The 22,576-nt window shown below is 44.5% G+C and overlaps 1 protein-coding gene across 6 annotated transcripts in view; it reads right to left on the bottom strand.

The window, feature by feature from the left end:
• INSR (insulin receptor) overlaps window positions 1–22,576 on the bottom strand; it is a 176,961-nt gene that overhangs the window by 133,126 nt on the left and 21,259 nt on the right. For all 6 annotated transcript variants that reach the window (XM_029050237.2, XM_029050238.2, XM_029050239.2 and 3 more), the window contains exon 2: window positions 17,480–18,031. In XM_029050237.2, coding sequence (XP_028906070.1) covers window positions 17,480–18,031 — 552 coding nt within the window. The remainder of the gene's footprint in view (window positions 1–17,479; window positions 18,032–22,576) is intronic.

Raw genomic sequence — 22,576 nt, 5'->3', positions numbered from 1 at the left:
TTCTCATCCTTGAAATTTTTTTTTCCCCAGTGCTTTCGAGGCCCTCAGTCATCATCAAATGCTGTCGAGTCATTTTTAATCCATAGCGACTCTATGGATGTATTTTCTCCAGAATGTTTTTCACTCATTCATACATTTATTTGTATTTATTGAGCGTCTACTCTGTGCAGAGCACTTTACTAAGCGCTTGGAAAGTATATCACCACTACCATCACCACCACCACCGTATTAGGGCTAAGGCAAAAATGATGAGACTGGAAACCTGGTTAAATTGACCAGATTTGGGGAGCTCAAAGTGGGCTAGGGAATGTAGCCCTAAAAGCAGGAAAGTGAGAAAGTGAGCAACAGAATTGGACAAGCACAGAGTGGGCAAACAGAGGGCTGGACATGGCTGAGAAACAGTGCAGTGGATAGAGAATGGGCCAGCACTTAGAACAGTGCTTGGCACATAGTAAGCACTTAAATACCATCATTAAGTCAGAAGGACTTGGGTTCTAATCCTGGCTCCGCCATTTGTCTGCTGGGTGACCTAGAGCAAGTCGCTTTACTTCTCTGGGCCTCAGTTCCCTCATCTGTAAAATGGGGATTAAGTCTGTGAGCCATATGTGGGACAGGGACTGTGTACAACCCGATTATCTTGTATCTAACCTAGCGCTTAGAACAGTGCGGACAGACGTAGGGGACAGAGAACTAAGCGGATGATCCGATTGTTTTTACAGATGAAAAGGGGTAAAGATTTCTTAGATGGGAAGGCTGAATAGGAGTAGGGAGGGAGGGGCAAAGGGACTAGGCAAAGAGGAAAGGTAAAGGGATGCAAGGGTATGGGGAAGACTGTAGGGAATGTGTCTTGTGTATTGTGATATTGTAAGAATAATAATAATAATAATGACATTCGCTAAGCGCTTACTTTGTGCCGAGCACTATTCTAAGTGCTGGGGTAGATACAAGGTAATCAGGTTGTCCCACGTGGGGCTCTCAGTCTTATTCCCCATTTTACAGATGAGGGAACTGAGGCATATCATAGAGAAGTCAAGTGACTTGCCCAAAGTCACGCATCTTATCAGTGGCGGAGCTGAGATTAGCGCCAACGACCTCTGACTCCCAAGCCCATGCTCTTTCCACTATGCCACACTGCTTCTCTAGTGCTTAGTACAGTGCTCTACGTACACTAAGCGCTCAATAAATATCACTGAATGAATGCATGACACGGAATGTATCTGTTATATTATTATACTGTCCTCTCCCAAGCGCTCAGTCCAGCTAGAGAGGCAGTGTGGCTTAAAAGATAGAGCACAGGCCTGGGAGTCAGAAGGACCTGGGTTCTAATCAGCGTGCAGCGTGGCTCAGTGGAAAGAGCCCAGGTTTGGGAGTCAGAGGTCATGGATTCTAATCCCAGCTCCACCAGTTGTCTGCTGTGTGACCTTAGGCAAGTGACAACTTCCCTGTGCCTCGATTCCCTCATCTGTAAAATGGTGATTAAGACTTTGAGCCCCATGTGGGACAACCTGATTATCTTGTATCTACCCCAGTGCTTAGAACAGTGCTTGGCACATAGTAAGTGCTTAACAAATATCATTATTATTATTATTATTATTATTATTATTATTATTATTATTAATCCTGGCTCTGCCACTTGTCATCTGTGTCACCTTGGGCAAGTCACTTCGCTTCTCTGGGTCTCAGTTACCTCATCTGTGAAATAGGGATTAAGAGTGTAAGCCCCATGTGGGACAGGGACTGTCTCCAACCTGGTTAACTTGTATCTACCCCAGTGATTAGAACAGTGCCTGGCCTGGCACATAGTAAGCACTTAATGAACACCGTAATTATTATTATGCTCTGCACACAGTAAGCGCTCAATAAATACGACTGACTGACATGGAAAGGAGAGGGGAGAGAAAGGGGGAGAGGGAAGAAGGGAGGGAGATCACAGGGAGCGAGGAGAGAGGAGGCAAAAGAATCCATAAATATAAGTACTCCCACACAAACAGGAAAGAATGGTTGATTATTTGCCATGTGAATAATGAAAAAAATCGGAGAACTTCATAACACCAGATTTCGCATCAGCGTCTGTTGGATGGGAAAACTGATTTAGAAGTAGATAATTTCCATGCCCGCTACATAACAGATGAACCTAAGGCTAAAATAAATAATTGAAGAGTGGCAAAGCAGTTGAACTCAATGACTTCTTTGGTCCCCTAACCAGGTTAAAAGGTAATGTGCCTTTCGAACAGATGTTGTCAACTTTTCCACTCCCCTTCAACACAGGATTGCATTCTTGACAAACTCCACAATAAAGAAAACAGGTAATAATAATTGTGGTGCTTGTAAAGCCCTTACTATTGCCAGACACTCTTCTAAGCACTGGGGTGGAGACAAGCAAATTGGATTGGACACAGTCCCTGTCCCACATGAGGTTCACAGTCTTAATCCCCATTTTCCAGATGAGGCAACTGAGGCCCAGAGAAATCCCACATGGGGCTCACAGTCTTAATCCCCACTTTCCAGAAGAGGTACGTGAGGCCCAGAGAAGTGAAGTGATTTGCCCAAGGTCCCACAGCAAACAAGTGGAGGAGCCGGGAAGCAGAACCCAGGTCCTTCTGACTTCCAAGCCCATGCTCTACCCACTAATAATAATGTTGGTATTTGTTAAGCGCTTACTGTGTGCCGAGCACTGTTCTAAGCGCTGGGGTGGACATAGGGGAATCAGGTTGTCCCACGTGGGGCTCACAGTCTTAATCCCCATTTTACAGATGAGGGAACTGAGGCGCAGAGAAGTGAAGTGACTTGCCCACAGTCACACAGCCGACAAGTGGCAGAGCTGGGATTCGAACTCATGAGCCCTGACTCCAAAGCCCGTGCTCTTTCCACTGAGCCACGCTTGGACCATTCTATTCTGACCAATGTCGCACTCACATGCTACCATCCCTTCCAATGTTCTGTCCTCTCAGAATACATGTTTTCGATGCCCTTTCTCTATAGAACACTGTTAGGGAATAAGGGGACATTCTGAATAAAAAGCGATGCGGAATTGGAATAAAGAGCTGGTTGCCCACCTGTGACTTGAATCAAGGTGTGCCTGCTACAGCACAACTTTTCCTCAACACAATACTCCCCAAGTCCAGAACCCCTGAATTCTTGGAGAACTGAGCATCCCTAAATTATGATGCCAAGCTTTGGTAATAGTTCTGTGGAAACTGAAGTAGGGAGGTTTGGAAAGGAGGAATTGCAGGTCACTAACCCTCTGATGCCATTGATGGGGGTGAATAATAATGATGTTATTTAACACTTACTATGTGTTACTTACACAGCACTTAGAACAGCACTTACTGTTCTAAGTGCTGGGATAGATACAAGATAATCATGTTGAACACAGTCCCTGTCCCACATGGGGCTCACAGTCTCAATCCTCATTTTACAGATGAGGTAACTGAGGCCTAGAGAAGTGAAGTACCTTGCCCAAGGTTCCACAGCAGACAAGTGGCGGAGCCGGGAATAGAACCCACGTCCTTCTGACTCCCAGGCCCATGCTCTATCCAGTAGGCCACGCTGCTGCTGCATGGGGCAAGAGGAGGAATGACACGGGAGGGTGAGCCACCTCGGTAACCACAACGAGGTCTTTGCAGACCACGTTAGCCAGCTATTGTCAGGATTTCTGCTTAGCCTTTCCACCCCGCGAGAAGGTCCTAGTGGTTCTTTGGACAGAAACCTACATTCTTGAGAACGTAGCCTCGGCAGGCATTCCCCGTTATGGACATTTCTGTAATTTATTTATGTATTTACATTAATGTTTGTCACCCCCTCTAGACTATAAGATCATTGTCAGCAGGGAATGTGTCTGTTCATTATTATATTTTACTTTCCCAAGCACTTAGTACAGTGCTTTGCACATAGTAAGCACTCAATAAATACAATTGAATGAATGAATTGAATTGAATGAATGAGGGGGTGTTTCAATCCTCCCACTCCACCCACTATGGTGAGATAATAAAGCAGCATGAGATAAGAGAAGCACTGTGGCTTGGTGGGAAGAGCATGGGCCTGGGAGTCAGAGGACATGGGTTCTAATCCCGGCTCTGCCACTTGTCTGCCGTGTGACCTTGGGCAAGTCACTTCACTTCTCTGTGCCTCAATTACCTCATCTGCAAAATTGGGATTAAGACTGTGAGCCCCACGTGGGACAACCTGATAACCTTGTATCTACCCCAGCGCTTGGCACATAATAAGCACTTAATAAATACCATCATTACCAGACACCATCATTACTATCATCATTATTATCATTATAACTCTGGGGTTCGGGCGGGGTGGGGGGAAGCATTTTTGGCATGATGCTGCTCCAAAGACAGGGCTACTGGCAAGAGATATATCTCCTGGGTTCCATTTCCGCCTGGACTCAAATGAAATTCTGATATTTACCCAGAAATCAACATGACCTAGTGGAGAGAGCATGAGCCTGGGGGTCAGAAGGACATGGGTTCTAATCTCGGATCTGCCAGTTGTCTGCTGTGTGACCTTAGGCATGTCATTTCACTTCTCTGGGCATCAGTTACCTCACCTGTAAAATATGGATTAAGGCTTTGGAGCCCCATGTAGGACAGGGACTGGGTTCAATCAGATTGGCTTGTATCCACCCCAGTGCTTAGTTCAGTGCCTGGCACATATTAGGCACTTAACAAATACAATTTAAAAACTGAGTTTGATCCATTTTTGTCTCTGTAACCCTGCTAAATTCCAGAGAAAAAATACAAATACAAAATTCTTTTGCTTTAAAACTATACTTTTAGATGAGATCACCAATCTTCTACAAGAAAAGAAATAAAATTACTTTAAAACTGCCAATGTTAATTTATTGTATGTTCTCAAGAAGCCTAATTCCACACATCTGAGTCACGGAATATTTTGTTCCCCTCCCTCACCTGAATCTCTCTTTCCAAAAGTTATCAAAAAAATTAATGTAGGTATATTTTTCATCAAGAAATTGCACTTGGCTGACAGGAGGGAAAAAAAGTCTGTTTCTGCTGATTTTACCTGAACAAGGGAAAAAACCTGTTTCTATAAAAAAGGGAGGGGCCAGGTGTTTATGCCAAGTTTGTGTAGAAAGATTTATCAGGTAAAAAACAACAAATATGCTTTATGGAAATCAAAACCATGAAGTAAAAAGGGAAGGAATAGGGTGGGGAGAGAAAGTATGGGATAATTTGAGAGCTTTTGAAAGGCTATAGCTACACATACTAAAGAGTGCCTTTTCTTCACAAATCTTTTTTAAAAAAATCCATATCAGAGAAAAATAATTTCCTTAAATAAAATTAAGTTTTCAAATATTTTCTGAATTACCAAATCTCTTCCAAACTGGAAATAAATGCATCATCCTAGAAAGACTCCATCAATGAATGAATAAACTAAACAGATACTTAGCACTGTCCAGCCATTTACTTGCATCACAGTATCTTCCACTGCAAGATCAGGGGCTCTGGATGTGCTCAAGAAAGCTGTCGCATAGCAAGACTTAGAACAGACACCCATTGGGATGATTGGGGGTCAACTCCCATCTGGCATTCATTGAAACTAAAAACAGAGACACAGAAGGGGAGGGAGAGAAACAGAGAGGGGATAGAAGGAGGGGGGAAAAGTAGTGAGAGGGAGAGAGAAAAGGAGGGGAGAAAAAAGGGAGGAGAGAGAAGAGGGATAGAGGAAAAGGGACAGAGAGAAAAAAGGGGGGGAGAAAAAAGGGAGGAGAGAAAAAGAAGGGAAAGAGAAAAAGAGGGGACAGAGAAAAAGAGGAGAGAGAGAAAAAAGGTAGGAGAGAAAAAAGGCGGGGAGAGAGAAAAAGGGAGAAGAGAAAAAAGCAGAAGAAAAAAAGGAGAGAGAAAGGGGAGAAGAAAAAAGGGGAAGAAAAATGGGGGAAAGAAAAAGGGGGGAGAGAAAAAAGGGGGGAGAGAGAGAAAAGGGGAAGAGAGAAAAGGGAAGAGAGGAAAAAAGGGGGGAAGAAAAAAGGGGGAAAGAGAAAAGGAGGGAGGGAGAAAGAGAAAAGGGGGTAGAGAGAAGGAAGGAGGTAGAGAGGGCAGAGGGAGACAGGGAAGAGGGAGACTGGGAAGGGGGAGACTGGGAAGGGGTGAGATGGGAGGGGAGAGAAAAAGAGGGAGGAGAGAAAAGGAGGGGGAAGGGGGGGAGAGGAGGAGACAGGTAGGGGGAGACAGAAATAAGGAGAGGGAGACAGTGTACTCCAGAGCACAATATTTATCACAACTCCAAATAAAAAGAGCACTTCCACTTCAAGAGTAAGGAACTGAAAATACTCTTTGCAATTTAAAAATTTTCAAATATCTTACCTCTAACATCTGGCAACTTCTTTGGTGACCACTTGAAGATTCTGTTTCCCACACAAAGGTGACCAAACAAGGCTTACAGTTATAGAAATTTCCAGATAAAAATGGCAGGAAACCCCGGATAAGTAATTTTCTACCTAAATAAACATCACAGAACAACATTTCCCACACACATTTGTGAATGGTATTTAAACCTTTACAATGTTAACTGTGGCAGCACTTGTGATATGCTATTCTTCAAGACAATTATGCTATCAACTTCATTTCATGGCCATTTTGTAAGATTGCTTCAGGATGTGTGATGAGTAATGTTTTTGTGGGTTTTCACTGCATGTCTTAAAACTGAAAACACAAGAAAGTTGCCCATTAAGCAACTCCTCATAGGCCATATCCCATGGAACACAAGTTTCTTAAAGACACTGCCACAAAACTACGGGTTAGGCTGGGAGCTGGTCAACACTGGAGGCAGGGTTGAGGTGAAGAGAAGAGCAGTGGATCTTGGATGAACAGGATAGAGTTTACTCTTCTAACTTTTGCTGTTACATATCTTCAAGTTAGTCTGCTTCTTGATATTACTTCTGTAAAACCCTCCCTAAAGACCTAAATGCTCACAATGTAAAGCTAGCTATGTCTTCTTCTCCTAACCCTCCCTTCCCCCCAACCCCCTTTCCATTACATAAGCTCTTCTCTCTACCAATCTTTCATTCCCTTTGTCCCCCTTTATCCCTTCTGGATGCAGTGAAAAACAGAACCGTATCACAGTCATAACAGTAAATTATGTCCAGAAAAAAACAACAGAGAAAGGGCAAAAATTTTAGACTGCCTCAGACTTTGGATGATGGAAATAATTATGTGAAAAATGCAACCATTTTTATTCGGATAGAGAGGCATTTGTCACACTTTTCCCCCCTAGTCAAACAAGAGCCATGTGGATTAACAAAGAGTGTGATCTAGAAAAACGTCCCCCCATTATGTCCTGCCAAATTTCTGTGGTCATGGGCCCTCTGCTTTCAGTTACTCTGTCTTCTCTGGGGCAAACACAAGATAGTTTGCTGGTCATTACAGTCAATTAAATTGTGGCATTTATTAAACACTTACTATGTGTCAAGCACCGTACTAAGCGCTGGGGTGGAGAAACGATAAATCAGGTCCCACATGGGGCTCACAGTCCAAGTAGGAGGGAGAAGAGCAAATGAATCCCCATTTTTCAGATGAGGGAACTGAGGCCCAGAGAAGTGCCCAAAGTTGCACAGCAGACATGTGGCAGAGCCGGGATTAGAACCCATGTCCTTCTGACTCCCAGACCTGTGTGGTATCCACGAGGATATTTCCGCTAAGCCACGCTGCTTCTCTTGAGTGCTTACTGTGTGTGGAGCACTGTACTGAGCTCCCTGCCTCAGAAACTGCTTGCCCAGGCCACATCCTTATGTGGTTGAAGAGTCCCGTACAAGCCAGGGTCTGGGTCTGCCCACATTGGATCTCCTCAAACCCGCTAAGATACTTTCAGGGTTCAGAACTTGCACATACCCAGAGACAGGAGTCTATATAGCATTAGCACCTCAATTCGGAGAGAAGCCAGCACAACAGATTCATGCATTCTATTGTATTTATTGAGCACTTACTGTGTGTGGAGCACTGTACTAAGCACTTGAGAGAGTTAAATTCAACAATAAACAGACACATTCCCTGCTGGGGCTGGGGGGAAGACAGATATCAATACACATAAATTACAGATATGTACATAAGTGCTGTGGGGCTAGAAAGGGGGAAGAACAAAGGGAACGAGTCAGGGCAAGGCAGAAGGGAATGGGAGAAGAGGAAAGGTGGGGGGCTTAGTCTGGGAAGGCCTCTTGGAGGAGATGTGCTTTCAATAAGGCTTTGAAGAGGGGGAGAGTCATTGTCGGATTTGAGGAGGGAGGGCGATCCAGGCCAGAGGCAGGATGTGGGCTAGGGGTCTAACTGTAGACTTAATAATAAAAATAATAATAATGGTATTTGTTAAGCACTTACTATGTGCCAGGCACTGTACTAAGCATTGGGGTACATACAAGCAAATAGGGTTGGACGCAGTCCCTGTCCCAAGTGGGGCTCACAGTCTCAATCCCCATTTTACAGATGAGGGAACTGGGGCCCAGAGAAGTAAAGTGACTTGCCCAAGGCGACATAGCAAACGAGCAGCAGAGCCGGGATTAGAATCCGTGACCTTCTGACTCCCAGACCCAAGCTCTATCCACTACAACATGCTGCTTGTCAGCACCTTGTGGGCAGGAAATCATGTCTACCAACTCAACTGTACTGTACTTTCTCAATCAATCAATTGTATTTATTGAGTGCTTATCGGGTGCAGAGCACTGGACCAAGCACTTGGGAGAGCTCCTTGGGGGTAGGGAATGTGTCTGTTTATTGTTAAATTGTACATTCCCAAGTACTTAGAACAGTGCTCTGCACACAGTAATCACTCAATAAATACCATTGAATGAATGAGTGAATGCAATATAGGCAGTGTGGCCTAGTGGTTAAAGCACAGGCCTGGGAGTCAGAAGAACCTGGGTTCTAATCCCGGTCCCTCCATTTGCCTGCTGTGTGACCTTGCATAAGTCACTTCACTTCTCTGGGCCTCAGTTAACTCATCTGGAAAATGGGGATTAAGACTGTGAGCCCCACATGGGACAGGGATTGGGTCCAACCACATTACCTTGTATCTACCCTAGCGCTTAGAACAGTGCCTGGCACACAGTAATGCTTAATTAAAACCATTTTAAAAAAGCATTTAGTGCAGTGCTCTGCACACAGTAAACCACTCAATTGATTGATAAATTATGATCAGAAGCTCAGGGTAGGCAGGCTTGGGTAATGCCAAAAGAAATTTTCAGCCCATTTAGAGTCCTGCTACAGAGCCCAGAATCCCTCAGATAGAGCTGCTCCAGAAAGAGAAAGAGGAGAGAACAGGAAAGCAGAAGATACTCATAATGACAATAGCAATTATAAAAATTGTGGGTTTTGTTAAGTCATTACTAAGTGCCAAGCACTGTGCTATGTGCTGGGGTAGATACAAGGTCATCGGATTGATTCTTCCCTTACTACATTTTCATCAGCCCGCTCACCTCGCTAGAGTGTCAGCTCCGTCAATACGATGCTGTAGAAATCAGCATCAAAATCCTTTCACAAAGCACACCCAGCTAAGCAGGGCGGGGTGGGGGGAGGGCGGAGACTTCTGCTCCCTCATGGCAACAAGCTCTTTCCCGATGGGGGTCTCAGGGTAACTGAAAGTGATGCCATTTCAATGTCTAGTATACTGTGAAGTGAAGCTACTCCAGGGCCTGAAAAATCATCCTCTAGACCGTTGGCTCATTGTGGGCAGGGAATGTGATTGTTTATTGTTTTTGTTTGTTTTTTGTTTTTAATGGTATTTAAGTGCTCACTATGTGCCAGGCACTGTTCTAAGTTTAAGCATTGGGGTAGAAACAAGATAATCAGGTTGGGCACAGTCCCTGTGTACTCTCCAAAGCGCATTAGTTCAGTGCTCTGCACACAGTAAGTGCTCAATAATGCGATTGACCGACAATGAGAGTATTCATTCATTCATTCAATAGTATTTATTGAGCGCTTACTATGTGCAGAGCACTGTACTAAGCGCTTGGGATGAACAAGTCGGCAACAGATAGAGACAGTCCCTGCCGTTTGACGGGCTTACAGTCTAATCGGGGGAGACGGACAGACAAGAACAATGGCACTAAACAGCGTCAAGGGGAAGAACATCTCGTAAAAACAATGGCAACTAAATAGAATCAAGGCGATGTACAATTCATTAACAAAATAAATAGGGTAACGAAATATATACAGTTGAGCGGACGGGTACAGTGCTGTGGGGATGGGAAGGGAGAGGTGGAGGAGCAGAGGGAAAAGGGGAAAATGAGGCTTTAGCTGCGGAGAGGTAAAGGGGGGATGGCAGAGGGAGTAGAGGGGGAAGAGGAGCTCAGTCTGGGAACGCCTCTTGGAGGAGGTGATTTTTAAGTAAGGTTTTGAAGAGGGAAAGAGAATCAGTTTGGCGGAGGTGAGGAGGGAGGGCGTTCCAGGACCGCGGGAGGACGTGACCCAGGGGTCGACGGCGGGATAGGCGAGACCGAGGGACGGCGAGGAGGTGGGCGGCAGAGGAGCGGAGCGTGCGGGGTGGGCGGTAGAAAGAGAGAAGGGAGGAGAGGTAGGAAGGGGCAAGGTGATGGAGAGCCTTGAAGCCTAGAGTGAGGAGTTTTTGTTTGGAGCGGAGGTCGATAGGCAACCACTGGAGTTGTTTAAGAAGGGGAGTGACATGCCCAGATCGTTTCTGCAGGAAGATGAGCCGGGCAGCGGAGTGAAGAATAGACCGGAGCGGGGCGAGAGAGGAGGAAGGGAGGTCAGAGAGAAGGCTGACACAGTAGTCTAGCCGGGATATAACGAGAGCCCGTAATAGTAAGGTAGCCGTTTGGGTGGAGAGGAAAGGGCGGATCTTGGCGATATTGTAGAGGTGAAACCGGCAGGTCTTGGTAACGGATAGGATGTGTGGGGTGAACGAGAGGGACGAGTCAAGGATGACACCGAGATTGCGGGCCTGCGGGACGGGAAGGATGGTCGTGCCATCCACGGTGATGGAGAAGTCTGGGAGCGGACCGGGCTTGGGAGGGAAGATGAGGAGCTCAGTCTTGCTCATGTTGAGTTTTAGGTGGCGGGCCGACATCCAGGTGGAGACGTCCCGGAGGCAGGAGGAGATGCGAGCCTGAAGGGAGGGGGAGAGGACAGGGGCGGAGATGTAGATCTGCGTGTCATCTGCGTAGAGATGGTAGTCAAAGCCGTGAGAGCGAATGAGTTCACCGAGGGAGTGAGTGTAAATGGAGAACAGAAGAGGGCCAAGAACTGACCCTTGAGGAACTCCAACAGTTAAAGGATGGGAGGGGGAGGAGGCTCCAGCGTAGGAGACCGAGAATGATCGGCCAGAGAGGTAAGAGGAGAACCAGGAGAGGACAGAGTCCGTGAAGCCAAGGTGAGATAAGGTACGGAGGAGGAGGGGATGGTCGACAGTGTGACAGAGTATCCCCCCCACCCCCGCCCCCGGCTCTTTTCTTTTGTTTTTTTCTTTTTTTACAGTATTGATTAAAAGCTTACTATTCATTCATTCAATAGTATTTATTGAGCGCTTACTATGTGCAGAGCACTGTACTAAGCACTTGGAATGTACAATTTGGCAACAGAGACAATCCCTGCCCAATAATGGGCTCACAGTCTAATCAGGGGAGAAAGACAGCAAAACAAAGCAGGACAAAACAAGACAACATCACCAAGATAAAGAGAATCATGGAGATATACACCTCATTAACCAAATAAATAGGGTAATGTTCCAGGCACCACAACTAAGCACTGGGGTAGATACAAAGTAATCAGGTTGGACAAAGTCCGTGTACCACATGGAGCTCACAATCTTAATCCCCATTTTCCAGATGAGGTAACTGAGGCACAGAGAAGTTAAGTGGCTTGCCCAAGATCACACAGCAGACAAGTGACAGAGCTGGGATTAGAAACCAGAGCCTTCTGATTCCTGGACCCAGGCTCTATCCATTAGGCCACACTGCTTTCCCTTCTGCCTTCCTGTAATTTTAAACCTCACTGCATTTCGCCCAGTTCAACCCTCAAACAGCTGAGTTTTGGGGGTTTGGGGTTTCTTTGGAGAAGACCTGGAGAGGTGGTTTAAGATCCAGCACCAACCAACAGAATTACCAGAAGAAAACAGAAAAAGACCATTCTTTTTGGCCACTTGGCGATGATGCAACCCAGAAGAAATACAGAAACTAAAGGAGAGGGGGAGAAGGGGAAAGTTACAGCAATATCACTCAGGGGGAATATTTATTAAAGGAAAAAACTCAGAGTCCAAAATAGTTGATGAAAACTTGGGATAATTTTCCTGTCACCAACTGAGCCTAGAAATGCCAAGTGTCAGACTACAAGATAATCATCAAGCATGAGGAGTTGTCTTTAGAACTCACTAAGGAAAGGAGAAATGAAAAGATCATTCGGGCAGACATGTTTTAGTCACCTAAGCACAGTAGTTATGCCCATGGAGTCCAATTCACCTCATATTCAGTTGAGAATTTCAAGCAGTTTCTTCAATCGCACCCTTTAAATCCTTTGCCAAAAGGTTAGAGTGAGCATTCAAATAGAACAGAAGAGTTGGGTTAAACGATGGCTCTCAAAACAGGTTCGGCTCAGACTGAACAGTTCTTCTCTAGCATCTGTTACCGGGAGACTGCTTTGCCTGGTTGTGAACGTTTCCACTATTTATGACAAATCAAAAGCAATCAAGATCAAAACTGAATCTGAGGAACACAAGCAGGTGTTAAAGTGAAATATGTAACTGCATGTTCTTCCATAACAAAAGCACTGACTGCAAAGACAAACAAGTCAAACGGTCGGCTGCAACCATGAGATAAGCAAATGCATGAGTGTCAGGAACATTTTTTGGTACTGCAGACCGATTCCAGATAGTGAATGTCAGAACATTTTAAATACCCTTAGAAGGAAAAAGTCTGTAGGAAAGACTTCGTGAAGTTATTTGTTGGGGCTGAGATATACGAATTAGTGGTACTTTTGAGTATGAGGAACACTTATCAAGAAATTCTAATGCCAACTTGAATGTGCCAACCCTCTCTCTGAGTTTGGACTTTTAGACCTTTGTGAAAGGTCTGTGTGATTTTCAAATCTACTCCATGCCTGGTGACCAATACAAGTTGAGATGTCAAGGAAATCAAGAATTTCACATTTTGAACAGAGGAAGTTGGCTCGACTCCCTTTTCTGTCCAAGAGGATGCGGGCAAGACATCACCCCAGATACAATCGGGAGAAAAACCACTGTGGCTCCCAGTGCTGGGAGCTTGTGTGTTAAGGGGAGTGTGAAGTCTATACTGAAAGCTTATTGTGGGCAGAAAATGCTTGTTTACTGTTATACTGTACTGTCCCCAGCATTTAGTACAGTGCTTGGCACACAGTAAGCACTCAGTAAATACGAATGAATGAACGAAAAAACAAACCATTTCCCTCAGAACCACTCCGAGATTCTTCTCCTTGAGCCAAGGTCCTCCCTGGCCACAGCAATGCCGTTTGCCTTCATGGCGAGAAATGGGCTGTGGAAAAACTCACTTGAGGTGCCTGAAGGTGGTAAACAATCCTATCTCGATGGCCCGAGGTCACATCCCTTTCTGAGGTGAGCTATTCCCAGCTGGGATGCCTCCATCCATATAAGAGAGCCATTCCATGTACTCAGATTCATATCTGCCCCCCACCCCCACCCCACCCTTTTTATGGTATTTGTTAAAGCGTTTACTATGTGTCAAACACTGTTGTAAGTGAATTAGGTTGGATGGACACAGTCCATGTTTCGCATGGGGCTCACAGACTAAGTAGGAGGGAGAACCGAGGCCCAGAGAAATGAAGTGACTTGCTCAAGGTCACCCAGCAAGCAATTGGCAGAGCCGGGATTAGAACCCGCTTCCTCTGACTTCCAGGTCCATGCTCTTTTCACGAGGCCATGCTTCTTCTCCTTTCCCTTCTTCCTTGAGTCCCTAAAAGTCTTTCAGTATCCATCTCCCCTGCTCAACTCTAAATACCTTGAGGGCAGGGACCATGTTCATTTACTCCCAAGTGAACTCTCTCAAGCATTTAGTTCAGTGCTCTGCACCCAATAGAAGCTCATGAAATACTCCTGAGTGATTGACTAGGGCCACTTTCTTCACCAATTTAGGGGATGGGAATTATTCTCTTCTCTTCCCTCCCATCCCCCCAGTAAATCTACACTGGTCCTGTCAGTACAAGTGATTGAATGACTCAAGAGTCTATAGTGGCTCTCTGCTGCCACACATATTAAATTACAATTGCCTAGTGGAAATAGCACAGGACCGGGAGTCAGGAGACCTGGGTTCTAATCCCGGCTCCCATCGGTTTGCCCTGCCATGCAACCTCATGCAAACCCCTTCACTTCTCTATGTCATAACCTGCTCATCTGGAAAATGAGTATTTTCTGGGTATTAAATACCTATTCTGCCTCCCCTTTTGTCTATAAGCTTCACATGAAGCAGGGGCTGTGTCCTAGTCTGCTGGGAAGCAGTGTGCTTAGCAGAGAGAGCACGGGCTTGGGAGTCAGAGGACGTGGGTTCTAATCCCACCGCCTCTGCCACTTGTCTGCTGTGTGACCTTGGGCAAGTCACTTCACTTCTCTGTGACTCAGTTACTTCATCTGTAAAATGGGGATTAAGACTGTGAGCCCCACGTGGGACAACCTGATAACCTTGTATCTATTTACCCCAGCACTTAGAACAGTGCTTGGCACATAGTAAGCACTTAACAAATACCATAATTATTATTATTATTACCCCAGCTCTTAGCACAGTGCCTGGCACATAGTACACCCTGAAATACCAAACTAATAAAAATCATGATTTTTGTTATTATTAAACTGCTTGACTCCATATTTCAAAGCTCTCCACCAACTACCCTTCCTTCGACTCACCATTGCCCTCTTCATCTAAAACACCCCAGTCCAAGCTCTCTGGTCTTAGGGTGGAGGTACATAAGTGAATAGGACTTTTCAGAATGAGAAAAACCCAACTCTTTTGCCCCTCAAGCCATTATACATGCGATTTCCCACACTTGGAACACCCTCCCCCATGCCAATCCACACCCCGTACCCAAACCACACCCCAGCCTTCAGGGCTCTATTGCGTGAAACTTTCCCAGATCAACCCTGCGAATTATGGTATGAATAGCTCCGCAAATCTCGCATATAGATTTCTCTTATTTGCACTCAAGTTCTTTGCCTCTGGCACTTGCACTTTTTATCTATTGCATGCTGGTGTTTTTTGTGTTCTGTCTTGATTCCCTATTAGTAGCACATTCCTCAAAGGTAGGGGCAATGTCTTATTTGTTTTTAATTCCCCTATAGCCTCTAGTGTAGTGCTCTGCAATAATAATAATAATGATGGCACTTGTAAAGCACTTACCGTGTGCCAAGCACTGTTCTAAGAGCTCGGGTAGATACAAGTTAATCAGGTTGGACATAGTCCCTGTCCCACTTGGGTCTCACACTCTTAATCCCCATTTTACAGATGAGGGAACCAGAGCCCAGAGAAGTGAAGTGACTTGCCCAAAATCACACAACAGACATGTGGCTGAGCCGAAATTAGAACCCAAGTTCCTCTGACTCCCAGGCCCAGGCTCTATCTACAAAGCCAAGCTGCAGGAGCTCAGAAAACACTGGGATGATGATGATGAGATTTACAAAAGACCAATCTCTACCCAACAACAATAATAATGATTGAGGTATTTGTTAAGCGCTTACTACATGCCAAGCATTGTAATAATAATAATAATGGTGGTATTTGTTAAGCGCTTACTATGTGCAAAGCACTCTTCTAAGTGCTGAGGGGATACAAGTTGATCAGGTTGTCCTACATGGGGCTCACAGCTTTAACCCCCATTTTACAGATGAGGTAACTGAGGCACAGAGAAGTTAAGTGACTTGCCCAAAGTCACACAGCTGGCAAGTGGCAGAGCCGGGATTAGAACCCACAACCTCTGACGCCCAAGCCCGGACTTTTTCCACTGAGCCACGCTGCTTCTCTGTACTAAGGGCTGGGGTAGGTATGATTATAAGGATATCGGACACAGTCTCCGTCTTATACAACAGAGGACAGAATCAGGTTTATTGAGATGCTCCATTCTTCCCCTTCTAGAAAGGGGACCCACCACTGTTAGGTGGGTTGGTGAAGTTTAGAGATTAAAATTTTGATGTAAGAGTCAAAGTTGTATGGAAACTCCATAGCCAACCAAAACGGGGGCCACAATCCTGATACAAAAGCTACTTCATGTTGAAACATGCAGTACATTTCAAAATGCAAAATCCCTAAGGCCCATCATTCTTGGTTTAAATGGATTTTGACAAAAATTCCCAGACTTTATCAAAAGTATCATTTAGATGTAGCCAATCTTTCCCCAAAGTTTGATTGAATCGAGTCTTTTCCAAAAATATTTCCCAATGTATTTTATTATGAAAATTCAACACAACAGGTAAATTCCAGCATCTGAAATGTTCAGAGGCAGAATCCATTTCAGATAACTAACAGGAGAGCTAGGGAGAGCAGAGTGCTATTTCCAACCAGGATCTGGGGGTTCGAGGAGGTTCTCAGGATTAGAAAGGGGACCCATTTTAGTATACAAACATATTCAATGTTGTGGTCAATTATTTACTTTGATTATTCTATTTGTAAATCCTGTCCAGATTGTTTCCTCAGTTAGAGGGTAGACTCCCTGTGGGCGAGGTACTTTCCCAAGCACTTACTACCATGCACTGTACCCAAAGGGTGCGAGAGCGGCGTGGCTTAGTGGATAGAGCCGGGGCCTGGAAGTAAGTCAGAGGACCTGGGTTCTAATCCAGGCTCCACCACTAGCCTGCTATGTGACCTTAAGCAAGTCACTTCACTTCTCTGGGCTTTGGTTCCCTCATCTGCAAAATGGGGATTAAGACTTTGAGCCCCATGTGGGACAGGGACTGTGTCCAACCTGATTAACTTGTATCTACCCCAGCACTTAGAACAGTGCTTGACACCTTAGTAAGTGCTTAAATACCATTAAAAAAACAAAATAGGGCACTCAATAAATATTATTACTCCTTCTCCTCCTCCTCAGTCCCTTCTCCAGCCAGCAGTTTCCCCTTTCTAAGTAGGGACAGGCAGAATAGTTCTCCCATACATCAAAATAAATACTGATGTTCGCCTTATGGCATCACACTCTTCCCCTGCTGTTTTCTGCCAGTTTTTCTTGTAGTAATAAACCCTGCTACATTCTCAGGATAAAATACAAACAGCTTAAGGTGAAGGATGCTAAAACTCCCAGGCTCTGTTGGTGCAGCTCTAAGGACACCATGCTGTTACTGTAGACTAGAAGGCCCATTCTCTAACTGTGATAAAAAATAAAGTGTAAAAAAATTAAAATCCTTTTAAGGAAAATGAGGAATTGCCAAAAGGGTGCAGAGTTTGATTTCAAACTGTCGGCAGCGCCTTTTTTTTTTTGTACATTCCTGAAGAACTGTAACTATAACGGGAAAGCCCCCGAGAGAAAAAAAAAAGTCCTACCTTTCTGACAGTGGTCATGGGTCCAACACCTTTCGATGAAAAGACCATTTATTACAGTAGCTGGGCAGTTGCTTTTTCCTTTCACAGTTCCAGGACAAACATCTCCGCATTCTTCTTTATCATCTTTGTTTTCAACGATGTAGTTATCTTCAACGGAATCTAAAATTCGAGACCAGTCAATAGTGGACAAGTAGCACAGCTCGTTATTCTTCTCAATCCGAACTGCTCCTCGGGTGATATTCATTAGATTATAAAGGCCAATTTCTTTCAAGTGAACCATCTCAAAGATGACCAGGGCATAGTTAAAAAAGAGACGGGTTCCACGGATAACAGTGAGATTGGGGAAGAGGTCCTTTAAACTCTCTAGGCCGTACACCCGGAAAAGTAATAAATAGTCTGTAATCATAGTAAGTTTGGGAAAACTAAGTCCTCGGAAATCTTCAGGCTTGGTTTTAAACATGAGCAGTATTTGCAAGTGGCCCTCGATCACAGAGCAGTTTTCTAGAGCATACAGCTGTGTCAAGTTATTTCGAATGTCCATGTTCGGGCAAACTAGAAGAGAAAAGAAAAAAACAAGTTCATTAAATCATGGTATTTTTTGATCTATCCATCAGTTGCTTGCATTTGTTAAACATCTACTCTGTGTCAAGCAGAGTACAAGCTAATCAGGTCAGACACACTCCCTGTCCCACATAGGGCTCACAATCTAAGGGGGAGGGTACTGAATCTCCATTTTAAAGATGAGGAAACTGAGGTACAGAGAAGTTAAGTGCCTTGCCCAAAGTCACAGGAAAGGCAAGTGGCGGATCCAGGATCAGACTCTTAGGCCTGTGCTTCTTCCACCAGGCCACACTGCTTCCCTGATTTTATTAACAGAAATTCATTTCAAACACAAATCTCTCGATTCTACAAATGAATTGCCTTTTATTAACATTTCTGAATCCAGTCACAATCTGGATAGTTGTTGACAACCCGGCATTTAGAAGAGAAAAAAAACCCACACATAATAGCCAGAGCCTATGGGCAATTTAAAAAAAAAATCAGATCAGATTATGCAGTTAATACAATTGGATTACAAGGAATTATTGGGCAATATGGTGTGTGAACGCTGATGTTAGGAGAAAGTTTTACTAAGTAATTAAAGGACATATCCGGTTTTGATTTGGCCGTTAGTAGAGGGATAAAAGATTGCCCCCCATAATAAATTATGTGGCACTCACACACCCTTCTTGTTCATTTAATCGCTAACTCATTCGGCGATGGCAGAGTTTTTCCAATAACTTTGAGCTAAAAAAAATGTAATCAGCCAAAAGGTTAATCCTCAGAGAAATCTCCTACCATGAATAGCTTGCTGAACAAAAGAGGCAATAAATTGGACGGAAAAAAACCAGTTGCACACAGTAAACAAAAACACATTTTTAAAATGGGCTCATATCACTTTCTGTACAGAACACATTAAACCGAGTCATCAGAGAGAAAAAAAAAACAGGAAGCCAGAAATGGTACTGGGATGAACACACACCACTGAACAATGGTAGCGATTCAGCAACGAGATCAATTGCACCTTGCTGGCACAGGTTTTAGCAAAATAGTGAAAATCACAAGCGAACAAATCTACTTGACAAAAGAAACTGTGAACCACCAGAGCAAATAAAAGTAAATCCACTAAAAAAAAAATAAAATTCTAAATTTAATAACCAGCAAAACCCAAAATTAAATCATCCTTGAAGTTACACATTGAATATGTTTCTCCAGTGGGGATAGGCCAGCAACGACTGGTTTAAACTGTGACTGGTACCAGAGTAAAAATCCAACAGTGGTATTTATTAAGCATGTACTAGGCGCAGAGCACTGTACTAAGTGCTATTGCTAAATACAATACGAGTTGACAGACACAATCCCTGCCCACACTGAGCTTTGAGCCCAGCTGCCTGATCATAAGTAGAAAGAGATTCATTCAATCATTTATTGAGGGCTTACTATGTGCAGAGTACTGTACTGAGCAGTTGGGAGAGCACAATACAACAATAAACAGACACTTTCCCTGCCCACAATGAGCTCACAGGAGAGAGAGACAGAGAGAGAGAATAAGCACAGAAAAATGCAAAGGCAGAAGGAAGGTGAGGGGAAAATGATTAGAGTGGAAGAACATTCAAACCAGAACATTTCTAAATAAGTACATTCATTACTGCCATTACAAGTGTTTTTAATACATCGTTTTGCCAGAGCATTGTTAGGAAATCAGGCAACATTCTTCTGACAATGCAAACCTGTTGGCTCCATTTGCCACTTTATAGAAAGAAACTGCTTAAGCACTTGCAAGCATGTGCACAACGCTGGAATTAGTTTAACTTAACGTGAGGTTTTGCAAAAATGCAACTCTTGCATAATAATAATGATGACGATGGTATTTGTTAAGCGTTTACTATGTGTCAAGCACTGTACTAAGCACTGGGGTGGATACAAGCAAAACGGGTTGGACAAAGTCATGCCAGGAGAACTTGGGATATTCCTAATAATAATAACAACTGTAGTATTTAAGCACCTATTATGTGCCAAGCACTGTTCTAAGTGCTGGGGTGGACACAAGTTGTCTCAGGTTGTCCCACGTGGGGGTCACAGTATTAATCCCCATTTTACAGATGAGGTTACTGAGGCACAGAGAAGTTAAGTGGCTTGCCCAAGGTCACAGAGCAGACAAGTGGCAGAGCCAGGATTATTCATTCATTCATTCAATAGTATTTATTGAGCGCTTACTATGTGCAGAGCACTGTACTAAGTGCTTGGAACGTACAAGTTGGCAACAGATAGAGACAGTCCCTGCCCTTTGCCGGGCTTACAGTCTAATCCGGGGAGACAGGCAGACAAGAACAATGGCAATAAACAGAGTCAAGGGGAAGAACATCTCATAAAAACAATGGCAACTAAATAGATTAAACAAACAAAACAAACAAAATAAATAGGGTGATAAAAGATATATACAGTCCAGCGGATGAGTACAGTGCTGAGGCGGTGGGACGGGAGAGGGGGAGGAGGAGAGGGAAAGGGGGGAGAAGAGGGTTTAGCTGCGGAGAGGTGAAGGGGGGGTAGAGGGAGCAGAGGGAAAAAGGGGGGAGCTCAGTCTGGGAAGGCCTCTTGGAGGAGGTGAGTTTTAAGTAGGGATTTGAAGAGGGGAAGAGAATAAGATTGTCTGAGGTGAGGAGGGAGGGCGTTCCAGGACCGCGGGAGGACGTGGCCCAGGGGTCGACGGCGGGATAGGCGAGACCGAGGGACGGTGAGGAGGTGGGCGGCAGAGGAGCGGAGCATGTGGGGTGGGCAGTAGAAAGAGAGAAGGGAGGAGAGGTGGGAAGGGGCAAGGTGATGGAGAGCCTTGAAGCCTAGAGTGAGGAGTTTTTGTTTAGGATTAGAACCCCCATCTTCTGACTCCCAAGCCCATGCTCAAGAAACACTACCATGTTTCCAGAAACAATTTTAAGACACAGTATGGGTCTGTCTCCCCCATTAGAATATAAGCTCCTTGTGTGTGGTGATCATGCACTCTCACAAGCACTTAGTACAGTTTACTACACACAGTAGATGTTTAATATATACTAATGATTGATTTTAGCTAGAGCTATAAAGCAGCTATATATAGCTTAAAGAAGCAGTATGGCCTAGAGGAAAGAGTCCAGGCCTGGGAGTCAAAGGGCCTGGGTTCTAATCCTATCTCTGTCACTTAATAATTATGGCACTTGTTAAGCACTTACTATGTACCAAGCTCTCTTCTAAGCACTTGTCTGTTGTGTGACCTTGGGAAAGTCACTTAACTTCTCTCTGCCTCAGTTACCTCATCTGTAAAATGGGGATTAAATCAAAGATATTTATTGAGCACTTACTATGGGCAGAGTGCTGTACTAAGTGCTTTGCTTGGGAGACTACAATAGGACAGAATTTGTGGCCATGTTCTCTGCCCACAATGAACTTACAGTCTAGAGGGGGAGAGAGACATTAATATAAATAATTTATATTGTGTAATTTAAAGATATGTACATAAGTGTTGTGGGGTGGGGTGGGGGGAGCGGCGGAGTGATTATCAAATGTCCAAAGGTCACAGAACCAAGTGCAAATCCTCTGCCCTCCGACTTAGACTGTGAGCCCCATGTAGGATGGGGACTGTATCCAACCTGATTATCTATCCCAACACTTAGAAGAGTGCTTGACACACAGTAAGCACTTAAAAAATAACAATAATGAGAAGCAGCTTGGCCTGGTGGAAAGAGCACAGGCTAGGGAATCAGAGGTCATGGGTTCTGTCCCTGGCTCCGCCACTTGTCAGCTGTGTGAATTTGGGCAAGTCAATTAACTTCTCTGTGCCTCAGTTACCTCATCTGTAAAATGGGGATTAAGACTGTAAGCCTCACATAGGACAACCTGACTACCTTGTATCTATCCCAGCGCTTAGAACAGTGCTTGGCACATAGAAAGTGCTTAGTAAATACCATCATTATTAAATACCATAAAAAAGCTACACAGCTCAAAAAAGAGAGTACTAAAAGTAATAGGAACCTATATCCTTCACCACCTGTGAAACTGGGGGGCGCACTCAATTGTGATAAGAATAAGAAAAATAATAGCATTTGTTAAGCACTTACTATGTGTCAAGCACTGTTCTAAGCACTGGGGTAGACACAAGCAAATCAGGTTGGACACAGTCCCTTCCAACATGGGGCTCACAGTTTTAATTCCCATTTTCCAGATAAGGAAACTGAGGCAGAGAAGTGAAGTGACTTGTCCAAGGCCACACAGCAGACAAGTGGAGGGAACGGGATTAGAACCCAGGTCCTTCTGACTCCCAGGCTCATGCTCTATCCATCAGGCCATGCTGCTTCTTTAGGGAGTTGGCAGCAAGGACTCGCAGCCATATCTCACAGGTCTTATGTCCTCAAGGCTGTAAACTCATTGTGAGCCCGAAACGAGTCTGCTAATTCTGTTGTACTCTCCCAAGTGCTTAGTACAATGCTCTGCACATAGTAAGCACTCAATAAATACCATTGATTGATTGATGTCTGGGCATGGGTAGCAGTGACTTACAGCTGCTTGCTTTTCCTCCTTCGGAAG

This window comes from Ornithorhynchus anatinus, chromosome X1 (assembly GCF_004115215.2).
Source record: "Ornithorhynchus anatinus isolate Pmale09 chromosome X1, mOrnAna1.pri.v4, whole genome shotgun sequence".
In the NCBI taxonomy this organism is placed as follows: domain Eukaryota; kingdom Metazoa; phylum Chordata; class Mammalia; order Monotremata; family Ornithorhynchidae; genus Ornithorhynchus; species Ornithorhynchus anatinus.
This window is presented reverse-complemented; position numbering and strand designations above follow the sequence as displayed.